The following is a 25,371-nucleotide window of genomic DNA, read 5'->3' on the forward strand; positions in this document are numbered from 1 at the left end:
TGTTTTTTTGTTTGTTTGTTTGTTTGTTTGTTTGTTTGTTTGTTTTTGCAGGTAAATTGTACAATAGAAATACATTTTCTTTTTTAAAACTGAGAAACCATGGGAGATGCAAACTATTTCTCTCACTCTGTCTCTCTTTCATATAAAACCTAAAACAGGTTGCTAGGTCCTAAATTCACAGGTGTGGACGATTTTCAGAATTACTCTGTTATATTCTGTAACACTTTTATGTGTAGTGTTAATATTGCCAATTTTGAGGACATGAACACTAGGGGAGTGAGTGTGTGTTTCTGAGCTCAGTTTGCTGCCTCAGTGAAGCTAAAGGGCGGTAGAAGATCTAAGTGGAGCTAGTTGAGCTGCGTGGACAATGGTAAGTTTGACCATTTTTAAAGGGCCTGTTAAATTGTCAGTCCACAAAATGGATCATATTTTATCAATAGTTGGTCCCTTTTGATAAATATCGCTTTTTCGGCAGTCTAGCTTTGCGCTGACGCATTGAATATGAGGCCATTTTAGCGACATTCTCACGAACTACGTATTAGTTAGCTTAGCGTGTCTACCGACCTATTTGTGTCTAGTAGCTATACATAAACTTAGCTATTATATTTTTGTTTGTTTGTTTTTATTGCATTTTCTAATAAAACGTTCATATTGGTGATCCTGTTGGACGTGTTATTAATTATTTGTACATCTGATGTGAGTGGTTCGTTCAAGAGAGCGTAATTTGATGGTTAGCAAGCTAAGGTTTTAGCTAGCTCATAGTGTAGGCAAGTGAGACAAGTTTATTTTGTTCACTTTTTTCTTCTTCTTGTGAACAGGTCGTATTGGCTTTACTGAAAATGTGGCGCATCGACCCTATCTGTCAACCACATAACGATATAATAACGTTAAAGGCTTAATATGAGGTGCGATATTTTCGTGATATTTTCCTTAAAAAAAAAAAAAAAAAAAAAAACCCGCCTCCTGTAATATGATTGGCTGCTGAATCAACCTTATAAACGCAGTGACAGTGTCCAATTGGAGCACGACTTGTGAGTGGTAGCCAATCATAGTACCACGAACGATTTCCCGGAAGACGAGTGAAAAATAATAATAATAATAATAATAATAATAATAATAATAATAATAATAATAATAATAATGGAGATTTAAAAGCTAAGGTTGTTGATAGTACTGTTTAACCGAATGCGTTTCGCGAAGAAAATAACATACTTAAAGATTTACAGCGTAAACCTTGTCAAAGGTTAGCCAAAAATGCGGCTAATTTCGAAATGAAGCTTACTTTAACTCACTATCTTCCTATCCTAGCTAACTTAGTTGAAGGGTTTTTTTTTGTTTGTTTGTTTGTTTTTGTAGTTTTAAATGAATTTTGTTGAAATAAGTGTTCATATCAGCCTTAGGGCTATAATGAATAGTAAAGCCTTGTTATCTATTATAAAGTGTACAGGTAAATGGTAACTTGAAGCTGTTTCTGTTTATCAATCAGAGCTGAATTCAGGCCTTTAGGCAGGAAGTGGTGGAGTGAAATGCCTGATGGATTAGACTCACAGGTCTGAGACTCACTGACCCCGGTCTACCCCACAGGTGTGCGCCTATGAATGACAATATGTGTCACTTGCAGCACTTTTCCACCAGACAGTGGTTATTAATCTTGAATCTGGAGAGATATATATATATATAACCTGATTAAGTACCGGTGTATGTTCCTCATCACTTTACAGGACCTGTGAAAGTGGGAGAAGTTGTCTGGAGGTTGTAAGGTGATGAGTAAAATACTGCTTTCATTCACAAATGTATTTTACATGCCATAAAATAAATAAATAAATAAAAGCACAAACAGCCTATTTTATATTATACTGCAGTGCTGCTGAATTCTCTCAATTCACATTGGTCAGAAGGTGTTGATTTAGTTGTCTATGACTGCAGCTCGGACAGTAGTGCTGGCTGTAATTTTGTAAAAGGTTTATATTAATGAACTTGTTCTAAAAAAAAAAAAAAATGTTATTTAACGAAGAAACACATAATTGTTGATATGGTGAACCTTTCAGTAAGGAGAAGTTTATTGAACATTTATGGAAGGTGTCTCAGGTGTAGCGCTTTTCAACAGTCAGAATGTAGTTTACACCATGGAATGGTCTTCAGGACAGAGGACGTTATGATTTCTTTGTAACAAGCGGAGAAATTTGTCTTGTTAACTTCAAGTGAGAGAAAAAGAGAGGCTGATGAAGGAATGACTGTTTATAGCTATGATGTAAGTGATAAGGACTAACTTAATCAGGTTATATATATATATATATATATATATATATATATATATATATATATATATATATATATAGCTCCAGATTCAAGATTAATAACCACTGTCTGGTGGAAAAATGCTGCAAGTGACACATATTGTCATTCATGGGCGCACACCTGTGGGGTAGACATAAGTGGCTTTTAAAAAGTATGTCATGCCTTTCTTTAACAAATAAAAAGACAGAATTTTGCGGTATGTAAGAAATAAAACACTTTGGGATGTGCGGTTATTGGAGAATAACGTATTCATAATATGCAAAATAGCAAAAAGGCGGTTAAAAGCATAACATTTGTTCGTTGGTCGTATTCACCTTTTTTTTGTTTTTGTTTGTCTTGGTCATATTTTGTGCTGAAAGGACACAATCTAGAGAGCAAAAACTGAGTATGAGCATGGAATGCCTATACAGTTCCAAAATATTTTAATGAATATATAATAAAAATTAACCTAACCCTAACCTTCGCAACTACAGGGTCGTGAGTTTGATTCTAAGAGGGGGTTACTGACTGTGTGGAATGTCTGTGCATGTTCTTCTCATGTCCACATGGGTTTCCTCCAGGTTCTCAGTTTTCCTCTCACCTCCCAAAAACATGGGTGGCTAAGATGAATTGCCCCTTGGTGTGAATGTGTTTGTGCATGGTACCCTACGATGAACTGTCATCCCATCTAGAGCAGGGGTGGGCAGTCTTATCCGGAAAAGGGCCGGTGTGGGTGCGGGTTTTCATTCCAACCGAGCAGAAGCCACACCTGAGTCTATTGAAAGCCAAGATCAACTGATTAAACAGGTGGAATCAGGTGTGGCTCCTGATTGGTTGGAATGAAAACATGCACCCACACCGGCCCTTTCCGGATAAGATTGTCCACCCCTGATCTAGAGTGTAGAATCAGCTAATTTAAAAATGACTTGGACTTACTGCCATTTGTACTCGGTATTTGGTGTCGTTAGTCTTACTAAATATGCTCTTGGTCGCGATGAGGAGCCTGTAAAAATTGTGTTTGTGTTGTCTTTTTTTGCTCGCACAAAATTTGGCAAGAAGTAATTCTTTCTATTGGAAAACATAATCAATCCTAATCATTGGCGCAATACACGACTGCACGAATGAAGCCAGCTAGTGGAGAAGGCTAATTAATTGAGAACAGTTGCTGACAGTGACTGATAAAGATTTCCTATCAATGGCTTTGAGAAAAAATGAAATGCAGTAAAATATAAAACGTTATATTTATTTGTATTAAACAGATTTGGAATTTCAACACCCTTTTTTTTTTTTTGTCACTAGAGCCACATTTTTTCTTGAACAAATATCAGTCGCTTGCTTGTGCCCAATAAAACTACTAGTGGTAACACGATTATATGCCTAGATCTATTGCCCGTAATGATTATACAGAATTCTCGAGAGAATGTGCAAAATTGATTTATAATATATGAAATTGAAATCCTCAAAAAAAAAAAAAAAAAAAAGATTTGATAGTTTTTAGTTTCAATCTTGACTCGGTATTGCTTTCATTTGGACTCTATCTTGCCTTGTCCTCGACCCCCTTAACCTTCGGTCTTGACTCGATTTTGGCGCTCTTGACAGTGGCGCTCTTGAATACAGCCCTGGTAGATATTTTAGATAAAGCCATAGTATGTATATTGATGCTATTGTTTTTTTTTTTTTTCCAGTTCCCTTTTTTTCCTGTGTAAAAGTTTTAACGTTCATTTATCCAGGTTTACAGTCACCAGGGGGTGATTTTATTGCAGCTTCTGTCAGCTGCCTGTAAACATGAGAAGTGTAGATGAAGCTATTAATAGTCACCAAGCATAGTGGCTAAAACCCCAGCTGTTCTTATTTACTTGGAAGACTAAACATGAAGGTTCACACTGTATCATAGGACAGCATAGAAACAGTGACGTTCCTGAAATTGTGCACATGAATCTATTTTCGGAAAGATGTAGCAATACACGAGGAGTATGTTTACTGAGATGTGGAACTTGTGCACTGAGTGGAACAGCGATTGGGCAATGTTAATGCCGGTCATCATAATTTATCATGATTCACGTTATAAATTATTTCCTAAAGGATCGTGCTAGTAGTACGGCTGTTTAATTTCAGTGTCCTACATCTAATCCGAATTATTTTGTTTTAAGGTTTTTAACCTTTTTGTTGTGTCTTTCTCTGTAGGTCACCTGGTGAAGTTGGTGAACTCGGCACACGTATCTGGACAGTCCACCATGGAGTGTTTGTGAAGCACTGACATTTTCTAAGTGGAAGGCAGAAAGGAGACAAGAGAAGCAGGCCAGTGACGAGACAATGTCGTCCAACAGTAACCAGAACCCGCACGGGCTCAAACACATTGGGCTGGACCAGATCTGGGATGACCTGCGGGCAGGGATTCAACAGGTGTATACGCGACAGAGCATGGCCAAGTCCCGCTACATGGCGCTCTACACGTATCCTAAATGAGTTTCAACGAAGGAAGTTCACTTCATGTCATGAACTGTCATAACATTACGCATTCCACATCACATGTTGTGAAATGATGAGTCAGTTGTCACTGTGAGGGAGTGCCCTTGAATACTGCTGTTGTCACGGTGTGTATTCCAGGAATCTCTCATGTTGACAGCAATAGTATCTGGGGGCACACTCTCCAGACTTGAGAGGCTTTAACATTTTACTTCATTTCATTTTAGAGTGTAGATGTATATTCTAACATAAACTCGTACATGTCCAGACTCAGAGTACAACACAGTGCTGTTGTTATATTCGTGCTGTTCGAGATTACGTACCGATCGTCACAAAATCATGCAAACAGTACAATATTTTAATTTATTTTATTTTTTTTTACAGTGAATACAGCTCGTGAACAAACTGACAGATCTGAGCCTTGGGAGTCAATTAAAACCCACACATACCAGGAATACCATAATCACTTGCTGTAGCTGGAAATTCATAAACCCTCCCTTAACTGCTCAGTCTATATAGCAGCATGTTGACAGGCCTCACAGGTTCTGCAACTGAGAGAAGTACAAATACAGCAGATTTACAGACAATAAGTATGACCGCAGAATAAAGGCACTGCTTCCTGTAGTGATTTTGGTATCAGATTACAGCTTCAGCTATCGTATTCACGGACAATTCAAGACTTGTTTAGAAAGTCCTCTTTTTGTATGGGTAGAGTAGGTGGCATAACCAGTGAATAGGGAATGACCTCTACGCCTCTCTCCGTCCTCCCACTCCTCAAAACGCAACACTGAACCACACTGTATTGTATCCACGTTCTATTGTACTGTAGTCGGTTGTTGGAAATGTACGCAGGTTAGGGAGTCGTACGCTTGATGGCATTTCAAGAAAAGTTTGAAAATCTTTTAACCATCTTCTCCGTGACTTCCTTGACCTAGTCGCCAGACATGTTTACAATTACTGTACCAGTGTCCATCAGTCAAACCAGGCGAGGGGTGCAGGCATTCCCCCCACCAAACCCTCCAAGAAGTCTCCCACTCCAGGGGGAGCACAGTTTGTTGGGCTTGAACTTTACAAGAGACTTAAGGACTTTCTCAAGAGCTATTTAACAAATCTTCTGAAGGTACAGTATTAGTCTTAACCCTGTGTTCACAATAACGACGGACAAAGCGACAGATGACATATTCGTTGTTGAACTCCATGCATGACATGCAGCTGCGATTTCGATGACCATGGCAAGCGACGTTTGAAGATTTTCTCTATTCTATGCGAATAGGATGATGCAATAAAGTATCCAAACTGTTGGCTCAGATGATTCCGTGTACCAGTCCTAATCCTGTGTGGACCACCATTATAAATATGCTTTCATCTTATCCTGTCATATATGACCTTTCGTTAAATGTGTGTAGAGACATTATAAATTAAAATATAGCTTGGAAGGAAGTAGCAGAGAGTAGGTGCCTCTGGTGAGTGTACGTAGCTAATACAGTTAGCCAATAAACTTGATGTAACATAAATCAAACCTAAATACATTTTAAACAAACGTATGTATATAATGATCAGCCATAACATTAAATCCACCTGCCTAATAGTGTAGGTCCCCCTTGTGCTGCTAGAGTAGCTCTGACCCGTCGAGGCATGGACTCCACAAGACCTCCGAAGGTTTGTTGCGGAAAACTTGACCCTTGTCAAAATTGCTAAGATCCTTACGCTTGCCCGTTTTTCCTGCTTCCAACACCTCAACTTCAAGAATCGACTGTTCACTCGGTGGCTAATATATCCCACCCCTTGACAGGTGTCGGTGTAAGGAGATAATCAGTGTTATTCACGTCATCTGTCTGTGGTTTTAATGTTATGGCTGATTGGTGTAAATCATATAGTAGGCTGTAGGTTACACTTTTTTTTTTTAATTATTATTATTGTTTCTCATCAGAACAACAACAAAAAAAAACAAACACTGGACTAAGCATGCCATCATACTTATGTTGCGGAGAGGACGTTATACAGGATAATACTATTTAAAAAAAGAGCTTTCCACCACTGTTATTTGTTATTAATGATTTTTTTTTATTTTTTTTTTTTAATCAAATGAAAAGACTTTGTTTGTGAAGTTGTGAGCAGAATATTTTTGTTAAAGGATTTACATGCTTAGTGCCTCATCTCCATGCTCTTTTGGTGCCATGTGTGTTTCTGTGCGTGTGTGTGGTAGGATGGGGAAGATCTGATGGACGAGAGCGTTCTGAAATTTTACACACAGCAGTGGGAGGACTACCGCTTTTCCAGTAAAGTGTTAAATGGGATTTGCGCCTACCTCAACAGACACTGGGTACGCCGGGAGTGTGACGAAGGGCGGAAAGGAATTTATGAAATCTATTCGGTAAGATGTTCATTTGTCTACTACAGCTTTAACTGGCACGCCTTGCCTTCACATCAAAAGGCAGAAAGCAGCAGAGGTCATGCCCGGGTTGTCACTTGTGGCAAGAAAAATATACAGTTTATACATAGGACCATGTTCTTTTTGTTTAAATATTTTTTTGCTGCTTTTGTACCATTTCTGTACTCCTTTAAAACACACTTTTTGGTATCTGTCATTTATGCGTGTTGCCGGTGTATGGGTGAAAGCAAGTGTATTTTATTCCGTAGCTGAAAGTAGGACTCGTGTCACTAAGAAATTTATTAAAATATCCCAAGGACGTTGTCATCACACTGTTCTCATGGATATCACTGACTTTTTTCCTTTCATAAATCAGTCTTTTTTAATTTCCTTCTCCAGCTTGCCTTGGTGACATGGAGAGAGTGTTTATTCAGACCTCTAAATAAGCAGGTGGGCCATCTTTGTAGACTTCTTCTTTTAATACATTGCTGTTTTATTTATATATTGCTATCTTTAAAGTGCAGTTTGCGTTTGTGCGGTTTTCTCATATACCACCTCTGCTCACACCAGGTGACGAATGCCGTCTTGAAACTCATTGAGAGAGAAAGAAACGGCGAGACTATTAACACCAGGCTGATCAGTGGAGTTGTACAGTCCTATGGTGGGTTTCAGCTTAAGAGGTTTTTACTATTTTTCCAAAAGAAAAGACTTAATACTTATGTAATTGAAGGGATGCATTCCATAATTAATGCATATGCAAATGCAGTTACCATTTTTTTTTTTTTTTTCAGAAATTAAGTCATTCCAAGCCATAAGACACATTATTAAAGAAATCTGGTATAATTGGGCTAGCAGGGCTAAGCCCACCTGTATTTCGAAGCTAAAAAGACATACAACTCCAATTCCAAAGAAGTTGGGACGCGGTGTGAAATGTAAATAAAAATAGAATGCATTGATTTGCAAATCTCATAAACGCATATTTTATTCACAGTGGAACATGGAAAACATATCAAATGTTTAAACTGAGTAAATATACCGTATTGAGAAAAGAAAAAAAGGTCATTTTGAATTCGATGGCCGCAACACGTCTCAAAAACGTTGGGATGGGGGCAACAAAAGGCTGGAAAAGTAAATGTTGCTAAAAAGAAACAGCTGGAGGAATATTTAGCAACTAATTAAGTTAATTGGCTTCAGGTCAGTAACATGATTGGGTATAAAAAGAGTATCTTGGAGAGGCGGAGTCTCTCAGAAGTAAAGATGGGATGGAATCTAGATGGAAGTATATGTTGCTCTAAAACCTGTATATACCTTTCAGCATTGATGGTGACTTTCCTGATGTACAAGCTGCCCATTCCATAGGAACTAATGCACCCCCATACCATCAGAGATGCAGGCTTTTGAACTGAGTGCTAATAAAAAGCCAGATGGTCCCTCTCCTCTTTAGTCCTCTTTAGTTTAGAGGACTCGGCATCCGTGGTTTCCAAAAATAATTTCAACGCAGAACAGTTCACCACTTCTCACGCCTCAGTCCATATTAAATGAGCTTTGGCCCAGGAAAGACTGCGGCATTTCTGGATCACGTTCACATATGGCTTCCTCTTTGCATGATGGCGCTTTAACCAGCATTTGTAGATGGCACGGCGAACTGTGTTCACTGTGTTTCTAATGCAGTGCCACCAGAGGGCCCAAAGATCACAGGCATGTAATATTGATTTTCACCCTCGTCCCTTGCGCACAGAGATTTCTCCAGATTCTCGGAATCTTTTTATGATACTATGTACCGTAGATGATGAGATATTCATAGTCTTTGCAAGTTTACTCTGAGGAACATTAGTCTGAAATTGTTCCACAAATTGTAGATGCAGTTTTTTGCAGATTGGTGAACCTCTGCCCATCTTTAGGTCTGAAAGACTCCGCCTCTCTAAGATACTCTTTTTATACCCACTCATGTTACTGACCTGTTGCCAATTAACCTCCAGCTGTTTGTTGCCCCTGTCCCAACTTTTTTGAGACTTGTTACGGTCATCCAATTCAAAATAACTTCTTTCTTTTTTTTTTCCTTTAAATGGTCCATTTCCTCAGTTTAAACATTTGATATGTTTTCGATGTTCTATTATGAATAACATACGGGTTTATGAGATTTGCAAATCATTGCATTCTGTTTTTATTTACATTTTACACCGCGTCCCAACTTTTTTGGAATCGGGGTTGTAATTTTTGGCATCCAGATCAGATTATTGGCTGTTTAAATGTCTTGCGGTGGATTATTTTGGACAAGTGCAAAAGTACGTCCAATGTTTGTAAGAAAAAAAATACACAAGATGGTATGAAAAAGTGAGTCTGGAGCTGATTTCTCTCTAGCCTGGACTGTGAATTCATGCATCCTATAAGTGACGGTCATGTCAGATGATTACACCGAGTCAAACACCGCCTAGATGTGAGATTTCAGCATGAACTCACTAGGGCGATAAGATAAGATAAGATAACAAACTTAACACTTAAAAAAATCTGAATGCAGCCACCTACCTGCCTTTAAGTGTATATATTATAGTTTACCTTACATCAGTCTTATTATTGCAGCGATGACATTTTATGATATAATGCATTACTCAACCCAAAAGTTTTCACCGTTGAGTTTCATTGTTGATTGAGGTATTAGCTTGTAGCCCTCCTTTCTAATATTCCAGTCAGTAATCACTAAATATCCACGTTAAAATGATGCCTAAACAAAAGCTCTGTAAGTCACAGCACATGTCACATAACGCATAACACTTCTGTTTGTCTCTCACAGTTGAACTGGGCCTGAATGAGGACGATGCCTTTGCTAAAGGACCCACACTATCTGTATACAAAGAGTACTTTGAGAGCCAGTTCTTGGCCGATACAGAACGCTTCTACACAAGGGAAAGCACAGAGTTCCTTCAACAAAACCCTGTAACTGAATACATGAAAAAGGTGGGTTATCAGCGACCCTACCAGAATTTGAGTCGTCATGTGAGAGCCCATTTACTATCTGTCCTGCAAATTTTTTTTTTTGCATGCAGAGAAATCCATAACTCTGTCCATTTAAAATGTACTTTAAAGTCATGAAAGTCGGAATATGGGTTCGAAATAAAAATACGAAACCACTGAATGTGCTGGCTTTGTATTTAAATATGAGAGATGGGGATTTCAGACATTGTATTCCATATTGAATCGTGTGGTGTGTGTGCATGTATGCAGGCAGAAGCACGGTTGTTGGAGGAGCAGCGGCGGGTTCAGGTTTACCTTCATGAAAGCACACAAGACGAGCTGGCTCGCAAGTGTGAACAGGTTCTCATAGAGAAACACCTGGAGATTTTCCACACAGAGTTCCAGAACCTTCTGGACGCCGACAAGAATGAAGGTGAACGGTTTCTTAAATTGAACGAGAGATTTTTCCTTGGTTCTAGTGACACCGATGTTTGTTTTTTACTCAACAAGTCGATACGTATTAAGAAGAGTGTACAATGCTATGAAAATGTATTTGCCCCATCCTGATTGCTTATGTTTTTGCGTCTCGTGCTAAATTGTTTCAGAAATTAAAACAAAATCTAGGATAAAAACAAAGGCAACCTGAGTAAACACAAAATACATTTTAGAATGATGATGATATTTATTGAAGCAGAAAAGTTATCCAGTACCAGCTGGGTCTGTGTGAAAATGTATATGTAAATAAATGTAAACGTAGTTACTAATTTCCCAAATCTATGAAAATGCTTTCAATGGGGTTCAGCTAGATGCGACCGGGCCTGATTACTGCAAACTCCGTTCATTGGAATCAAGACTTTTTCAAAAGCATGAAGTTGGTTAAAAGGTCTTACGGAGTAACACACTATGCCAAAATTGAAAGAAATTCCAGACATGACGAGGAAGAAGGTGATTTGAAATACATCAGTCTGGGAAGGGTTACAAAGCTATTTCAAAGGTTCTGGGACTCCTAAGGACCAGAGTGAGAGCCATTATCGCCAAATGGAAAAACTCGGCACTGTAGTGAACCTTCCCGGAAGTGGTCGACCTTCCAGTATTCCTCCAAGAGCACAGCGACGACTCATCCAGCAAGTCACAAAAGAGCCACAAAATTAAACATTAAAGGAACTGCAGGCCTCTTTTGCATTAATAAAGGTCACTGTTCATGACTCCACTATCAGAGAGACCCTGGGGGAAAAAATGGCTTACATGGAAGAGTGGCGAGGTGAAAACCACTGCTGACCCAGAAGAACATTTAATGCTCATCTGAATTTTGCAAAAAACATACCTTGATGATCCTCAAACCATTTGGGAGAATGCTCTGTGGTCTCAAATGTGGAACTGTTTGGAGGACAGGGGTCCCGTTACATCTGGTGTAAACCAGACACAGAATTCCTCAAAAAGATCATCACGCCTACGGTCAAGCATGGTGGTGGAAGTGCGATGGTGTGGGGATGCTTTGCTGCTTCACAACCTGGGCAACTTGCAATAATTGCAATAGTTGGAAACATGAATTCTGCTCTCTACCAAAAAATGCTACAGGAGAATATCCGGTCCTCAATCCATAAATTGAAACTCGAGCGCAGCTGGATTATGCAGCAAGACAATGATCCAAAACATAGGAGTAAATCCACCTCTGGCTAAAAAAAAAAGCTGGATTAAAGTTTTGTAGTGGTCTAGTCAATGTCCTGACTTCAACCAGTTGACATGCTGTGGCAGGATCTTAAACGGGCAGTTCCTGCTCAAAAACCCTCCAGTGTGGCTGAACTAAAGCAGTTCTGCAGAGAAGAGTGGGCCAAAAGTCCACCCCAGTGCTGTGAAAGACTGATCTCCAGTCATCGGAAGCATTCGGTTGCAGTTATTGCTGCTAAAGGTGGCACAGTCAGATTTTATGTTTAAGGGGACAGTTAGTTTTTCACATGGGTGATGGGTCGTGGATAACTTTTTTTTTTTTGCTTCAGTAAAAAAATAATAATAATAAAAACTGTATTGTGTTTACTCAGGATGCCTTTGTTTTATGTAGTATTTCATTTGAAGATCTAAAACTATTTAGTACGAGATAAACAGAAGAAATATCAGAATATTAAGAAGGCAAATACTTGTTCATAGCACTGTACATACCAATAGATAGGTATGCAGATTTTTTTTAAACCTGTATCTACATGCAGTATGTAACATATGCATTAGATAAAGTCTATATGTACTGAGTTTCACCTTCTTCAGCCTTAACTCTGATTTATACTTGCTGTTAACTGTGTATGCAAGATGGCTACGGCATATATCCTGCGTGGTGAGATACCAACCTACATAGTGGAGGCAGTAGAGCACCATGTGACACCGTGTCCCAAACTGAACAAACAAACTAACATTGTGTCTCAAATCACATTCCTATGTACTATTCTAGACTGAGTACTTATTCTAATGGGTTTCCTGTTACAGAACATGTACAGTGAACCTCTTAAACTACCAGAAGATCTGTTTTTGAGTACTAGTCTTCTGGATTTTCTAGATTACTAAATCATTTTAAATGTAAGGTCGGAGTTGTCATGCCGACGGCAGAAAGTTTTAATGAGAAACGGAGCTTGTCGGTGTGTTTAACATCGCTATGCATGAAATAGCTAAACGTTCGACTTAGAAACCAGATGGCCTGAGATGGCCTTTGTATCTGACGTGCCATCTACTGGACACCGCTTTTAATCTTCCACACATACATAAGATACGCAAGCGCGTGTGTGAACAGTGCCACTCGCATAGCCGCTGTGCACACGCTTGTACGTGTGGTGAAAGTGAAGTGTATTTGTGCATTTAGAAGCACTTTGTTTGCACAGCTGATGATGGATGTTTATTCAGAATGTCCCGTTTCCCTTGAAACTTTGTGTACTTCATGTAACGATTTTTGAAAACTATTTTTTTTTAAAAATATTCTATCTCCTGCACTGCAGATCTGGGCCGAATGTACAACCTTGTCTCACGCATCACAGACGGTTTAGGGGAGCTGAAGAAACTCTTGGAGACCCACATTCACAACCAAGGCCTGGCAGCCATTGAGAAGTGCGGGGACTCGGCTCTCAATGTAAGACAGCAGACTCAGGAAACAAAAGAAAAGATTTTGAATGATTTCTGCTATTGACTGAGGCATGGTGTGTCTAGCAGCATAAAAATATTTGTATCTTTGATTCATCAGGTATTGCTTTGAAGCACTCTGCTCTCATGGATATCGAACAATTGCAAACAATACAGATTTATAAAAAAAAAAAAAAAAAAATTTTTTTTGGTAAATATAGATGTGCAACAATTATTGGCACCCCATGAATTCAAATGAGAAAAATATATTTGAAGTATATTCCCATCGTTATTTAATTTTTTTTTTTTTTTTTAGTACACCTGGGTGACTAGGAACAGGAAATTGTTCAACCATGACTTCCTGTTTCACAGGGGTATAAATATGAGGTAACACACAGGCCAAATCCCCCTAGTCATTCATAACAATGGGTAAGAGCGAGGAATGTAGCTGTGATGTGCGGCAAAAGGTTGTTGAGCTTCACACAATGGGGCGTGTCTATAAGAAAATAGCACAAGCATTGAAAATACCCATTTCCACCATCAGGGCAATGATTAAGAAGTTCCAGTCCACTGGAAATGTTATGAATCGACCTGGAATTGGACGTGTGTCTGTATTGTCTCAACGTACTGTGAAGAGGACGGTCCGAGTGGACAAAAATTCTCCGAGGATCACAGCTGGAGAACTGCAGGCTACAATCCGAACTCGCCTACATCACCACGAGTTGTTTGGAAGGGTTTCAAGAAAAAAAAAAATCCTCTACTCTCATCCAAAAAAAAAAACTCGAGAGTTTTCAGTTTGCCAGACACTACTGGAACTTCAAACGGGATCGGGTTCTATGGTCAGATGAAACCAAAATAGAGCTTTTAAGAAATAAACTCCAGAGGTGGTTTTGGTGCACAAAGAGAGGTAGCCATATGGAAAAGTACCGCATGCCCACGGTTAAATATGGAGGTGACGCTCTTTTTTTTTTTCTTCTTCTTTTTTTTTTTTATTTAAAGGAGACCTATTTTGAGCATTGTAATTTAAGTTGTTCAGGTGTCCCCAGAATGTGTCTGTGAAGTTTCAGTTCAAAATACCCCACGGATCATTTATTATACCATGCTGTAAATGCCCCTTTTTGGGTGGAAGCAAAAACCCACTGCTTTCGTGTGACTCTTTAAATGCAAATTAGTTGTTGCTCCCTGCCCCCTTTCCCGAAGTGGGCTGTGCTTTACCCCTCCTGCTTCAAATACTACAGCGAATGATCTTTTACAGCTTGTGCTTCGGATACTAAAATGATTCGCCCAAAATGTACTGAGTTTTCAAAAAGCCAATCACCTTACTGTATTTAGCATAATCGAAGCGTTTTCGGGGTAAAAATAAAAAATGATTACGTAGCTCCGGTCTCCGTGAATACAGTCGGAGACAATGGTAACTTTAGCCGCATTAGCCGTGGAATCTGCTAACGAGCACATTCGGAAAGGCGATTTACAAACTTTGATTTACTTGCGTCTTCATGGATATGAAGCTGGATCACGAACAGTTGGTACTGATCCATGCTTGAGAATCAAGTTTTTAGCAAATCCTGCTTTGTATTGACCCTCGTTCACAAAGCAGTCTGGTGTAAACTGATTTGCACAAACATATACGAATTTAGGTATTTTTGGGGCATGTTTGCTTCAAAAATAAAACTTCTCCACTGTGTCTTCAGTGGCTGTGATGCCAGGAATAGATGAAGACTCTTATGTTTATTCTTGCAGCCAACAACAGAACACTTACAATGCTTACGAAGCTAAGACATTCTTCTAATCACTGTAGCTCATCACAGTAGCTGTTCCAGCTCCGAGAACATGGTAGACTGTGCGCAACTCACTCAGGGGAGGATCTCTGTTAATAGGGCAGCGGCCCTGGGCCAGGTTTGTTCCAAAGTGACGTCACGTTATGGCAAAATAAAAACGGCTCATTTTGAGACACTGTTTATGATTTATTGGGAATATTAAAAAAAGGATTGGGTGGATTTTTACCATTGTAGGGTGGTTGTGTACATACTCTGCTGATACAGATTTACGTTCAAACGCTATTTAAAATTAATTTTGCATAATAGGTCCCCTTTAATGTTTTGGCGCTGTTTTTCTGCAAGATGACATTTTGTTAGAACACATGGCATCATGGACTCAACAGATAAGAAATGAAAACCTGACTGCCTCTGCCAGAAAGCTTAAAATGGGCCGTGGTCGGATTTTCCAGCAGCACAGTGATCCAGAACACGCATCGAAATCAACACGAAAATGGTTTACTGACCACAAAATCAAGCTCCTGCCATGACCATCCCAGTCACCAAAATTGAAACTCCTAGTAAACCTGTGGGGTGAACTGAAGAGGAGAGTCCACCAGTGTGGACCTCGAAATTTGGAGAGATTCTGTATGGAGGAACGCTCTCGGATCCCTCGCCATGTATTCTCCAACCTCATCAGGCGTTATAGGAGAAGACTCAGCGCTGTTATCTTGGCAAAGGGCGGTAGCACAAAATATTGACTAAAAGGGTGCCAATAATTGTTGCACACATATATTTAACAAAGATTTATTTTATAAACCTGTGTTGTGTTTGCAATTGTTTGCTATCCATGAGAGCAAAAGCTCAAAAGGTTAAACAATAAACAATATTTTTCCAGCCTTCTTTATTGATATTTACCAAGATTGCCAATATTAGTGGAGGGCACCGTACCTACTAAACTAAGGATCTGTTATTCTATGTGGATAGAGTAAAATTACAATGGCTTGCATAAGTATTTACCCCCCTTTTCCACATTGTATAGCGCTATAACCTTGAACTGAAATTGACTTAATTTGGGTTATAGGTCATGTATCTACACCGAAATTGCCCATAATTTTTGCTAAATTATTTACAAATAATAAAACTTTGTGTGTGATTTACATAAGTATTCAAACGAGTTGTAATGAAACCCCTAAATTAATTCTGGTGCAATCAGTTGCCATCAGAAGTCACATTAATTGAATGCACTTCAGTCCCAATTAGAGAACATACCTAAACAAAAGCACCATGAAGACCAAGGAGCTATCAAAACGAGCCTGATACTGGTTCTGGAAAAATCTAAATCAGGGTTCGTTCATTTTTTTTTTTTTTTTTTTTTTTTAAATATCTCAGGCTTTGAACATCTCTCAGAGCACCATTAAGTCCATCATTCTGTCTAAAATAGAAAGAATATGTCACAACCGGGAGGACTAGAGGAGGCCGTCCACCCAAAGTCAGTGAAAACGTGGGATTAGCCACACGAGCAACAATTTCAGTTCTAGGCTGTAATGCTACAACATGTGGGGATGGATATTGTAAATTACTGCAAGGCACTGTAAACCACATCCTCCTGAAATGGCATCGTTAATTATAGCCTCCTCACACCAACACTAACATCCTGCCTTTTGTGAAAGGGAAGCCATTTGTTTCCAATTATAAAAAGTCACTGAAATGCTCTATTTTACTTGCAGGATCCTAAAATGTATGTACAAACAATATTGGATGTGCACAAGAAGTACAATGCGTTGGTGATGTCCGCGTTTAATAATGATGCAGGCTTTGTGGCTGCTCTTGATAAGGTTTGTATTCTGTATTTTGTCATGTTTTAGTTTGGCTTTATGGGTTTCGAACGCTTTGCTTCAAGTCTAAATGTGTTCCTTTCTGTAGGCCTGTGGGAGATTCATCAACAATAACGCCATTACAAAGCTGGCTCAGTCCTCCAGCAAATCTCCAGAACTGCTGGCCAGATACTGTGACTCCTTACTGAAGAAGAGGTGAATACTTACCTGCATTCGTATTTAATTAGAATTACTGCAGTGAGCTACCAAGTGGGGAAACATTCAAATAGTGATACGGGACCCCCAGGGGTCCGTGAACCATAGCTGGGAGGTCTGTGCTTTATTTTATTTTATTTTTTTCTTACAGTGACTTAAATCACAACCCACTATTTTCAAAGTTATTCTATTTTATTATTCATTAATACCCAGAGTTCTATTGCACACATTTGGAAAAACAAGCCTAAAATCTGAATAGTTGGATTATATTTAATCTTATAAATCTGTTCTGATGGGAAGTAAATGGAATTTAATTTACAGTTGAAGGAGTTCCTGGTTGTAAAACGTTTGACAACCTCTGCCTCACAATGTCTGTCCTCCAGCGTGTTCTATAACGTGGGCTGTGAAGCACTTTTAAATTTTCATTTTAAAAACGCTTGGATGCAATTCCATCTCGAAGGCTTTGATGAGAATCTGTTGCTTTGATGAGAATAAATTTGTAGTGATACGTTTATGCGCTCTGGCGTTTTAAATGTTACTGATGTTCTGATATTTAGCTCAAAGAACCCTGAGGAGGCAGAGCTGGAGGACACACTCAACCAAGTGGTGAGTGTCACATGCACTAAAACATGAATGGTTGAACAACGAAGTGGCACGTCTGTCTAAGGTTAGGTACTTTCTTATTTAAAGTAATACTTTTGATGCAGTTTCACTAAATGTGAGCTTAATATCTGTCAGCCCATACTCCTATACAAGAGTTTAATAATATATTTTTTAATTTTATATATAATATAATCATATATATTTTTTGTAAAAACGGCATCTCACTCCTGTCTAACTGTCTTTTGGGTCTTGAAGCTAGGGCTGGGTGATGTGACAATATACTATTGATATCGTGATGAATTGTGTCACAGTATGCTTTCTGAAATGTTGTGCCATGACATCTGTATTGGTTTGTTTTTAAATAAATTAAATTACAGACGGGAATCACCTGGTTTGACGCTAAAATTTGTTCTTAACCTACTAAAATTGTAAATAAATAAATAAACGTAAAAAAAAAAAAATTACAGATTTTTCCTCTCCTTTTCAATGTATTTTTTTTTTAAATAAATGAAATTGATTTTTTTTTTTTTAAATATAACATTTTTTTAACATTAAATAAATCATCAGAGTTTTTTTTTTTTCTAATGCAACACTACTGTAGAGTTGGCGGTCTATGAACAAACCTATATATCATGATAAATATCCTGCATCGTAGAAATGCCTTTCACTATAATATTTTTTGGCATATCACACCTCTACTTTTAGGACAATCCTGATGTTTATTTTGATGTTAAAAACCAATTTCAAATGACCAATTTCTTTTACAGATGGTGGTTTTCAAATACATCGAAGATAAGGATGTTTTCCAGAAATTCTATGCCAAGATGCTGGCTAAGAGGCTGGTTCACCAGAACAGTGCCAGTGATGATGCCGAGGCCAGTATGATCTCCAAATTAAAGGTTTGTATTACAGCAGACTTGAAACAAATGCTTCTTGATCATGAAAGATTATGTTGAGCTCGTTTGTCTAGATTTAATCAGATCAAATGAGTCCGTTTAATGGCTCTTTCATGGAGATTTGCTTGCATTCATGTTATTCTTATTTATTCTTCTTATTTTCATAAAACCAGTGCTGTTGCGCTACACTTTGACAGCTTGACTATTTTGATGTAATGTGGTTCTTGGACCATCTTTGCTCTGCAGCAAGCATGTGGTTTTGAGTACACCTCCAAACTGCAGCGCATGTTCCAGGACATCGGTGTCAGTAAGGACTTGAACGAGCAGTTTAAAAAGCACCTTTCAAACTCTGAGCCTTTAGACTGTAAGTGCATTTCCTCACGCTTTGCTAGACTCCTATACATCTCAAATGTGTGTAGGAACTGATATACTCACTCACTCACTCACTCACCTACCTATTAATTAATTAATTAATTAATTAATTAATTAATTAATTAATTAATTAATTAATTAATTAATTAATTAATTAATTAAAATGTCTGTTTCTTTGTCCGTCTGCGACACACGTCTGCGTTTCCCTCAGTGGATTTTAGCATTCAGGTCCTCAGTTCAGGATCCTGGCCTTTCCAGCAGTCATGCACATTTGCATTGCCTTCAGAGGTAAGATTCTCTGCACAATTCTTCCAACTCTTACACACATTCAGGAAATTGACTGTCACAAAGCCACATTTGTTTTAACTGTGCTTTAAAGTAGGGCTGTAAAGATTGACTTATATTTGAATAGGGGTGAACAAATGATAAATTCATTAGCTAGTCCACCAGAAAAGAGTAAGCTCAAATGTGCTGTCCGGTCCTGTGTTATCACTGCCTGGAAATCCTGACTGACTAGGCTAAATAATAACATACATGTACATATATGGACATACAGACTAAGGGAAATGAATGAGGATGTGAGTTCCCATGGAAGCGAAAACTATGCAGCTATAGCTTTATCCTGAAGTTTTTCATGTAGAACATCGTGTTTGTGACCTCAAAAAAGTCACTTTTCAACCGTTTCAGTTACGAGATGTGGCTACTGATTTGTTCACCCCTATGACCCAGTTGCTTTTCTGTAAAGAGGAATCCTATCACATGGAAGCAGCTCTAAGTCATAGTGCATATATATTCTGTAGATGCTCTCCGTCTTACACTGTGTCGATATACGTTGGGTTGAAATACTCCCAGTGAATTTCAACACAGTGTAAGACTGAGAGCATCGACAGGATATACAGGAGAATATACAACCCTACTTCAATTGAAGTTCTTATGCTAGAGAATACAACCAAGTTTGAAAAAAAAAAAAAAAAAAGGATGGAAAAAGCTTGTTCAGATGCTCCTCATACCGTCATGATTCTTAATCTTTTTCCCCCCTCTTATTTCCAGCTGGAGCGCAGTTACCAAAGATTCACCGCTTTCTATGCCAGCAGACACAGTGGGCGCAAACTGACATGGCTGTACCATTTATCCAAGGGCGAGCTAGTCACCAACTGCTTCAAGAACAGATACACTCTACAGGTCAGACCGTGTTGTGTTTCATCTTGTAACATCAAATCCGTCATCTCATATGTCATTAAATGAAAACGTTAAACGTTTAATTTATCGTTTAAATATTCCGGGGAGCATGGTGGCTTAGTGCAGTGGTTTTCAAAGTGGGGGCCGCAAGGGGGCGCCCGGGGGGGGCTCAACGATTTGGTCGGAGCCACCAAACCCATCCCTCCCACTAGTATGTTTTCTCTTTTTCACTCTCAGACAACCACACACACACACAATCAATTTCTAATGTAATGTAAAGATGTAAGTATTAATAAAAAAAAGGCGGGATATATTCAGAAGTCTGTATTTTCAATGTGTTTTAAAGACGTCTTGCAAAAGGGGGGCTTCGGTCAAATGTTAATGCCATTTGGGGAGCCTCGCCCTGGAAAAGTTTGGGAACCCCTGGCTTAGTGGTTCGCACGTTTGCCTCACATTTCCAGGTTCGAATCCCACCTCCGCACTGTGTTCATGGAGTTTGCATGTTCTCCCAATGCTTCAGGGATTTCCGCCAGGTACTGCATTGTAGGCTGACTTTTACCCTGCAAAGGGTTGGCGTCCCGTCCAGGGTGTCCCCCGCCTCGTGCCCCGAGTCCCCTGGGATAGGCTCCAGGCTCCCGAGGACCCTGTGTAGGATAAGCGGTGCAGGATGGATTGATTGATATAACTCCCTATTGCACTGCATTTCACTTTTATCAGCACAATGCACTCATGCGTCACTGAAATGCATTGTCCACTTGCAGCCTAAGGGGAGAAGAACCCGAGAGCATCATTGCCCAGGAACACATTATATAGTTTCTGTTTGTTCGCTCTTTACGAAACTCACACACATGGCCTGTTCACACGGAGCACAATGGAACCAAACGTTACAAAAAGTGTGAGATTCACATAGAATCACCTTACAGCCCTACACGCCAGATAATTCTGCCAGTTTAAAGCATTTAGTTCTAGAAAGAAGCAAAATTATCTGCCAAAAAATATGTAAGAAAATCCTCAAGCCAGAAGTGAAGTTTAAAAATGTCTAGAAATGGGTTTATTAGTCTTCTGTTTTGTTTATTGTAATCTTATAACAGGAAAAACTAAGTTTTACAATACTTAAAATACCGTCACTTGATGCAGTTTTTTGCAATGTTGTTTATATAAATAAACAGTTAGATTTGAAAATTTGGATTCATTTCAGACACAAGTTCTAAATCCAGTTCTTGAGATGTAAGCTTCTTGCTTTTGATGTGTTTGTACCATGAATTCGTATGATATACAGACATTTATATTAGTCTTTCTTTTTAGGCATCCACCTTCCAGATGGCCATTCTGCTGCAGTTTAACACCGAGAACAGCTACACTGTTCAACAGCTGGCTGACAGCACACAGATTAAAGTAGTGAGTAGCACAGCACATTAAATCAGCAGTAGAGTACAATAGTACCTATTGTATATCGTACCATATTTCCGTCACTTTCTGGGCAAAAAATAAATTAAAAATGGGCCGGTCCCAAATTGGCAAAATATCAAGCCTTTAATGGTCTTAACAACAAATCATTGGTCAGGAAATTACAAGAATTAAACAAATAGATAAAATAACTTGGTATGGGATAGCTTTTCATGTTGATTTAAAAAATATATGTATATATTTATTTAAGTAACTTTTTGCACAGCTTTTTATTTTTTATTTCAATTTTGTACACCCAGACATGTTGGTTTGAATTTCCTATCGAACATTTAAATCATTATCATGAGTGTACCTTTGCGTACACGAAGACGGTATAAGTGAATCTCCCTGTTTCTGGCTTTTCCCCCAAGCAGTTCACTGTAGCAAAAGTAGACTAGCGACTGGTGGCACAGGGTCTCAGGAGTGCATTTGTTTCATTCTCGCTGATTTTATGACCAAAGATTTGTTGTTAAGAAGACCATTAAAAGCTTCATATTTTTGTCATTTTGGCTTGGCCCAATTTTTTTTTTTGTCCAGGAGTGTATATAAGATATAATATTTTCATAAACAAAGAAAACCGAGCAGAAAATGAGCAGGTAGAAAATCTATTTTATCCCCCCCCCCCCAAATGTACAACTCATGACCAAATTGTATACCGGAAATGAAGAATCAGATGCAAGTGCATACAATAATATACTACAGGGAAGAAAGTAAAATGATGTTTAACATCTGTATTTGAACAAATGCCTGGATAAGACCTGTGAAATGTTACAATATTTCATGTTTATAAATGTTATTTGTTTTATTAAACTTGTATTTATTTATTTATTTAACAGGATATTTTGGTTCAGGTTTTGCAAATCCTGTTGAAGTCCAAGTTGTTGGTAAGTGGTAATCCCTTCTTTGGAATGAATACATGAAGTTTTTCAGGAACTCGGGAATTTTTACTTTAGTTTGGCCTTTACACATTTACGAACATGCGTCCAAGTTGCAGACTCGGCCCCTGTTGACGTCAGTATTATAATTTGAGATTATGATAACGGCCTGTGTGGCACGGTGGCTTAGTGGTTAGCGCGTTTGTCTCACCCCTCCGTGGTTGGGGGTACTCTGGTTTCCTACCTCAGTCAAAGACATGCTGTGTGTGTGTGTGTGTGTGTGTGTGTGTGTGTGCGCACGTGATTCTGCCCTGCGATGATCCCGGAGTCCCCTACAATATGCTCCAGCCACCCTGTGATGCTGTATAGGATAAGTAGTACAGAAAATTGATGGATGGATAATGGCCTGTTGGTTGTATTTAAAAAAAAAAACACACACACACTCAAGGCAGGTTTTGGAAACTGAGATTTGTTTTGCAGCCGGAGTGAACGACGCATGACAAACCGTGATATTTCGAAGTGTTCACAATAAGAGCGATGTATCGTACGACCCGTTTTGAACACGTGCTCGACATTGTAAATACTTCACCTCTCTCAGGTTCTGGAGGACGAGAACGCAAACGTAGATGAAATGGACTTCAAACCTGACACACTCATAAAGCTTTTCTTGGGCTATAAAAAGTGAGTCTGTTATCTACTGCCTCGTTTTTTTTTTTTTTTTTTTTACTACCTTTTAAAAGACGTAACCTGATTCGCATGTGCATAAAAGCCTTCCTTAAAAAGAAGCCCAAGAAATGGTATCTTCTCTCCGCGTTTACAGCAAGAAGTTGCGGGTCAACATCAACGTGCCAATGAAGACGGAGCAGAAACAAGAGCAGGAGACGACACACAAAAACATTGAAGAGGACAGAAAGCTCCTCATACAGGTGAGGAGAGATGACGCATGCTGACACATTTGATATCTTTCCACCTTTAAGCGTCTTCCACGGTGCTATTCGTTCATATAAGTGGCATATGGAAACACACTTGGCTGGGCCAGATGTAATTGTAGCACAGCTCAATAAAAATGTAGTTTCCTTATCAAGCCATCATTGTAGATTATGATTAACATGCAGTGGGAACTTATTTACAAAATGGATGCGTGGGATTAGAATCCAGCGGAGTTTGATTTATTTACACATGAAAGTTAAAGTGTTCGTTGAATGCAGTGTGTGTTTTTTTTTTTAAAATGGACGTGTCTGCATCTCAACCCTAAAAACGCTTCGGAAATTCATTTTAGGTTATATTATTCATGAAGTTTTTTAGTGATTCCGGTGCCAATTTACTACATAGTGCGGCATTTTTATTACTCCTGTAAGAAATGAATGGCCACGTGCAGTGCTGATGTCACATCAAGGGGAAGCCTATAACAGGGAATTCGGGGCACGAGGCAGGGGCACCTTGGACACAATCGCACACACTACGGACAATTTAGAGATGTATCTTTGGGCTGGGGGAGGAAACCCCCCGAAGCACGGACAGAACACGCAAACTCCACGCACACAGGGCGGAGGTGCGATTCAACCAACCGTGGAGGTGCCCGACAAACACGCCCCCCGTTTTCACGGTCGTAGTAATGAGAAATCCAGCACAGAGACAGTGGAGACAGCAGACACTGGACTCCAAGTTCCAGAATGCAACGCAGCGATACGCCACAGTTACGGCAGAAAAGTTGAATCTTGGGAAGCTGATCTGTTTTAAGATGAGGAGGGGAGAGAGCCGAACAGACTTGGAGATTTAAGCGCTTCTGCATCACTCAGTTTAGGTAGCGAAAGCTAAATCCCACCGTTACAACTGTCAGCAGGTAGGCAAACGGCATTGTGGGTAATGTAGCAAACTGTTCACCAGTGTGAAAATAGACCAACAAAAGATGTTTCAACTAAAAAAAGTCAACGATATCTTGGACACTGTTGAAGTTCACGTGTTAATTACTGTATACTTGAATATGCAAGTAGTTCAGGGTGGATGTTTCCTTTAGGACTAAGTTCGTTTTGCTTACAGGAAATAAATTGTAATATACTTTAATCCCCTGTCTCCAGGGTTACAGTAAACAACAGGTGCGCAGATTATAGGCACAATTTAGAGTCTGCTGAATCTACAATTCAAGAGCTAGTGATTCATCTCCTTGATGTGCTCTTTCTTTCGCTGTGTGTGTGTGTGTAGGCTGCTATCGTCAGAATCATGAAGATGAGGAAAGTACTGAAGCACCAGCAGCTCCTTGCAGAAGTACTAAACCAGTTGTCATCACGATTCAAACCTCGCGTCCCCGTCATCAAGGTAAAACGCTGCGCCGTAACACGGCGTCTTCTCGCCGAGTCGAAATAAAAATGCTTTAGATTCCCTGTGGAATTGTAAACTGAAGTTGAGCGCGTGTGTCTCTCAGAAATGCATCGATATTTTGATCGAGAAGGAATACCTGGAGCGCGTCGATGGCGAGAAGGACACCTACAGCTACCTGGCTTAAGCGCTTTATTACTAAAGCCAGATTCAAACATCATTCCCGAAGCCTCTCGGCTTTCGTCACAAGGGATGCGCACATGGAACTGGACACTTGGAGCTCCCTTTAAACGCAGTGGGATAACACTGCCGTTCTCCTGACGTCTCGGCTCAGCCGCTCAGGATCTCCATGGCCGTTTCATTCTGTAAATAGGCCGCCCTACCCTTAGTGAGACCTGGCCTGACTTCCGGGTTGCATGTTTCTGCGTCTCATCTGAAAAACATAGCTGATTAATTTAATAATTCACTGAATGACTTGGGGCTGAGGTTATTGTTGCATTTAAGAAGGAACAAATCATGAATTCTTTACGAGTATTTGTTAAACTGGCCTGTGTAGAGTTGTGTAAGCAGCCTTTATCCGCTCCATCATTTGTATAGTGTGGTTTGTTTTATAAACGTCATGAATAAACTTTAAATTTTCTGTAAGCTGTCTGTCGTGTGCTCGTTTACAGTAATTGAAACCTCATCGCTAGACACATTGAGGCTCTCTGGTTTCCAAAAGTATTTCACGGC

At 39.3% G+C, this 25,371-nt stretch overlaps 1 protein-coding gene across 2 annotated transcripts; it reads left to right on the top strand.

The window, feature by feature from the left end:
• cul1b (cullin 1b) lies at nucleotides 1-25,284 on the top strand. Of its 2 annotated transcripts, none has more exons than XM_053611057.1 (22): nucleotides 1-370; nucleotides 4,462-4,730; nucleotides 5,686-5,863; nucleotides 6,950-7,117; nucleotides 7,514-7,564; nucleotides 7,685-7,775; nucleotides 9,906-10,069; nucleotides 10,337-10,499; nucleotides 13,045-13,175; nucleotides 16,650-16,757; nucleotides 16,846-16,952; nucleotides 17,510-17,558; nucleotides 18,323-18,454; nucleotides 18,698-18,815; nucleotides 19,035-19,111; nucleotides 19,874-20,005; nucleotides 21,308-21,400; nucleotides 22,285-22,332; nucleotides 22,922-23,004; nucleotides 23,144-23,249; nucleotides 24,526-24,639; nucleotides 24,746-25,284. In XM_053611057.1, the coding sequence occupies exons 2-22, from the start codon at nucleotides 4,591-4,593 to the stop codon at nucleotides 24,824-24,826; spliced, it is 2,334 nt and encodes a 777-aa protein (XP_053467032.1). In that variant the 5' UTR covers nucleotides 1-370; nucleotides 4,462-4,590; the 3' UTR covers nucleotides 24,827-25,284. The 2 variants fall into 2 exon arrangements, with proteins under 2 accessions (XP_053467032.1, XP_053467033.1); XM_053611058.1 differs by lacking the exon at nucleotides 1-370 and adding an exon at nucleotides 1,736-1,760.
• The last annotated feature ends 87 nt before the right edge of the window (nucleotides 25,285-25,371 follow it).

Source organism: Ictalurus furcatus, chromosome 23 (genome assembly GCF_023375685.1).
Source record: "Ictalurus furcatus strain D&B chromosome 23, Billie_1.0, whole genome shotgun sequence".
Lineage (NCBI taxonomy): Eukaryota > Metazoa > Chordata > Actinopteri > Siluriformes > Ictaluridae > Ictalurus > Ictalurus furcatus.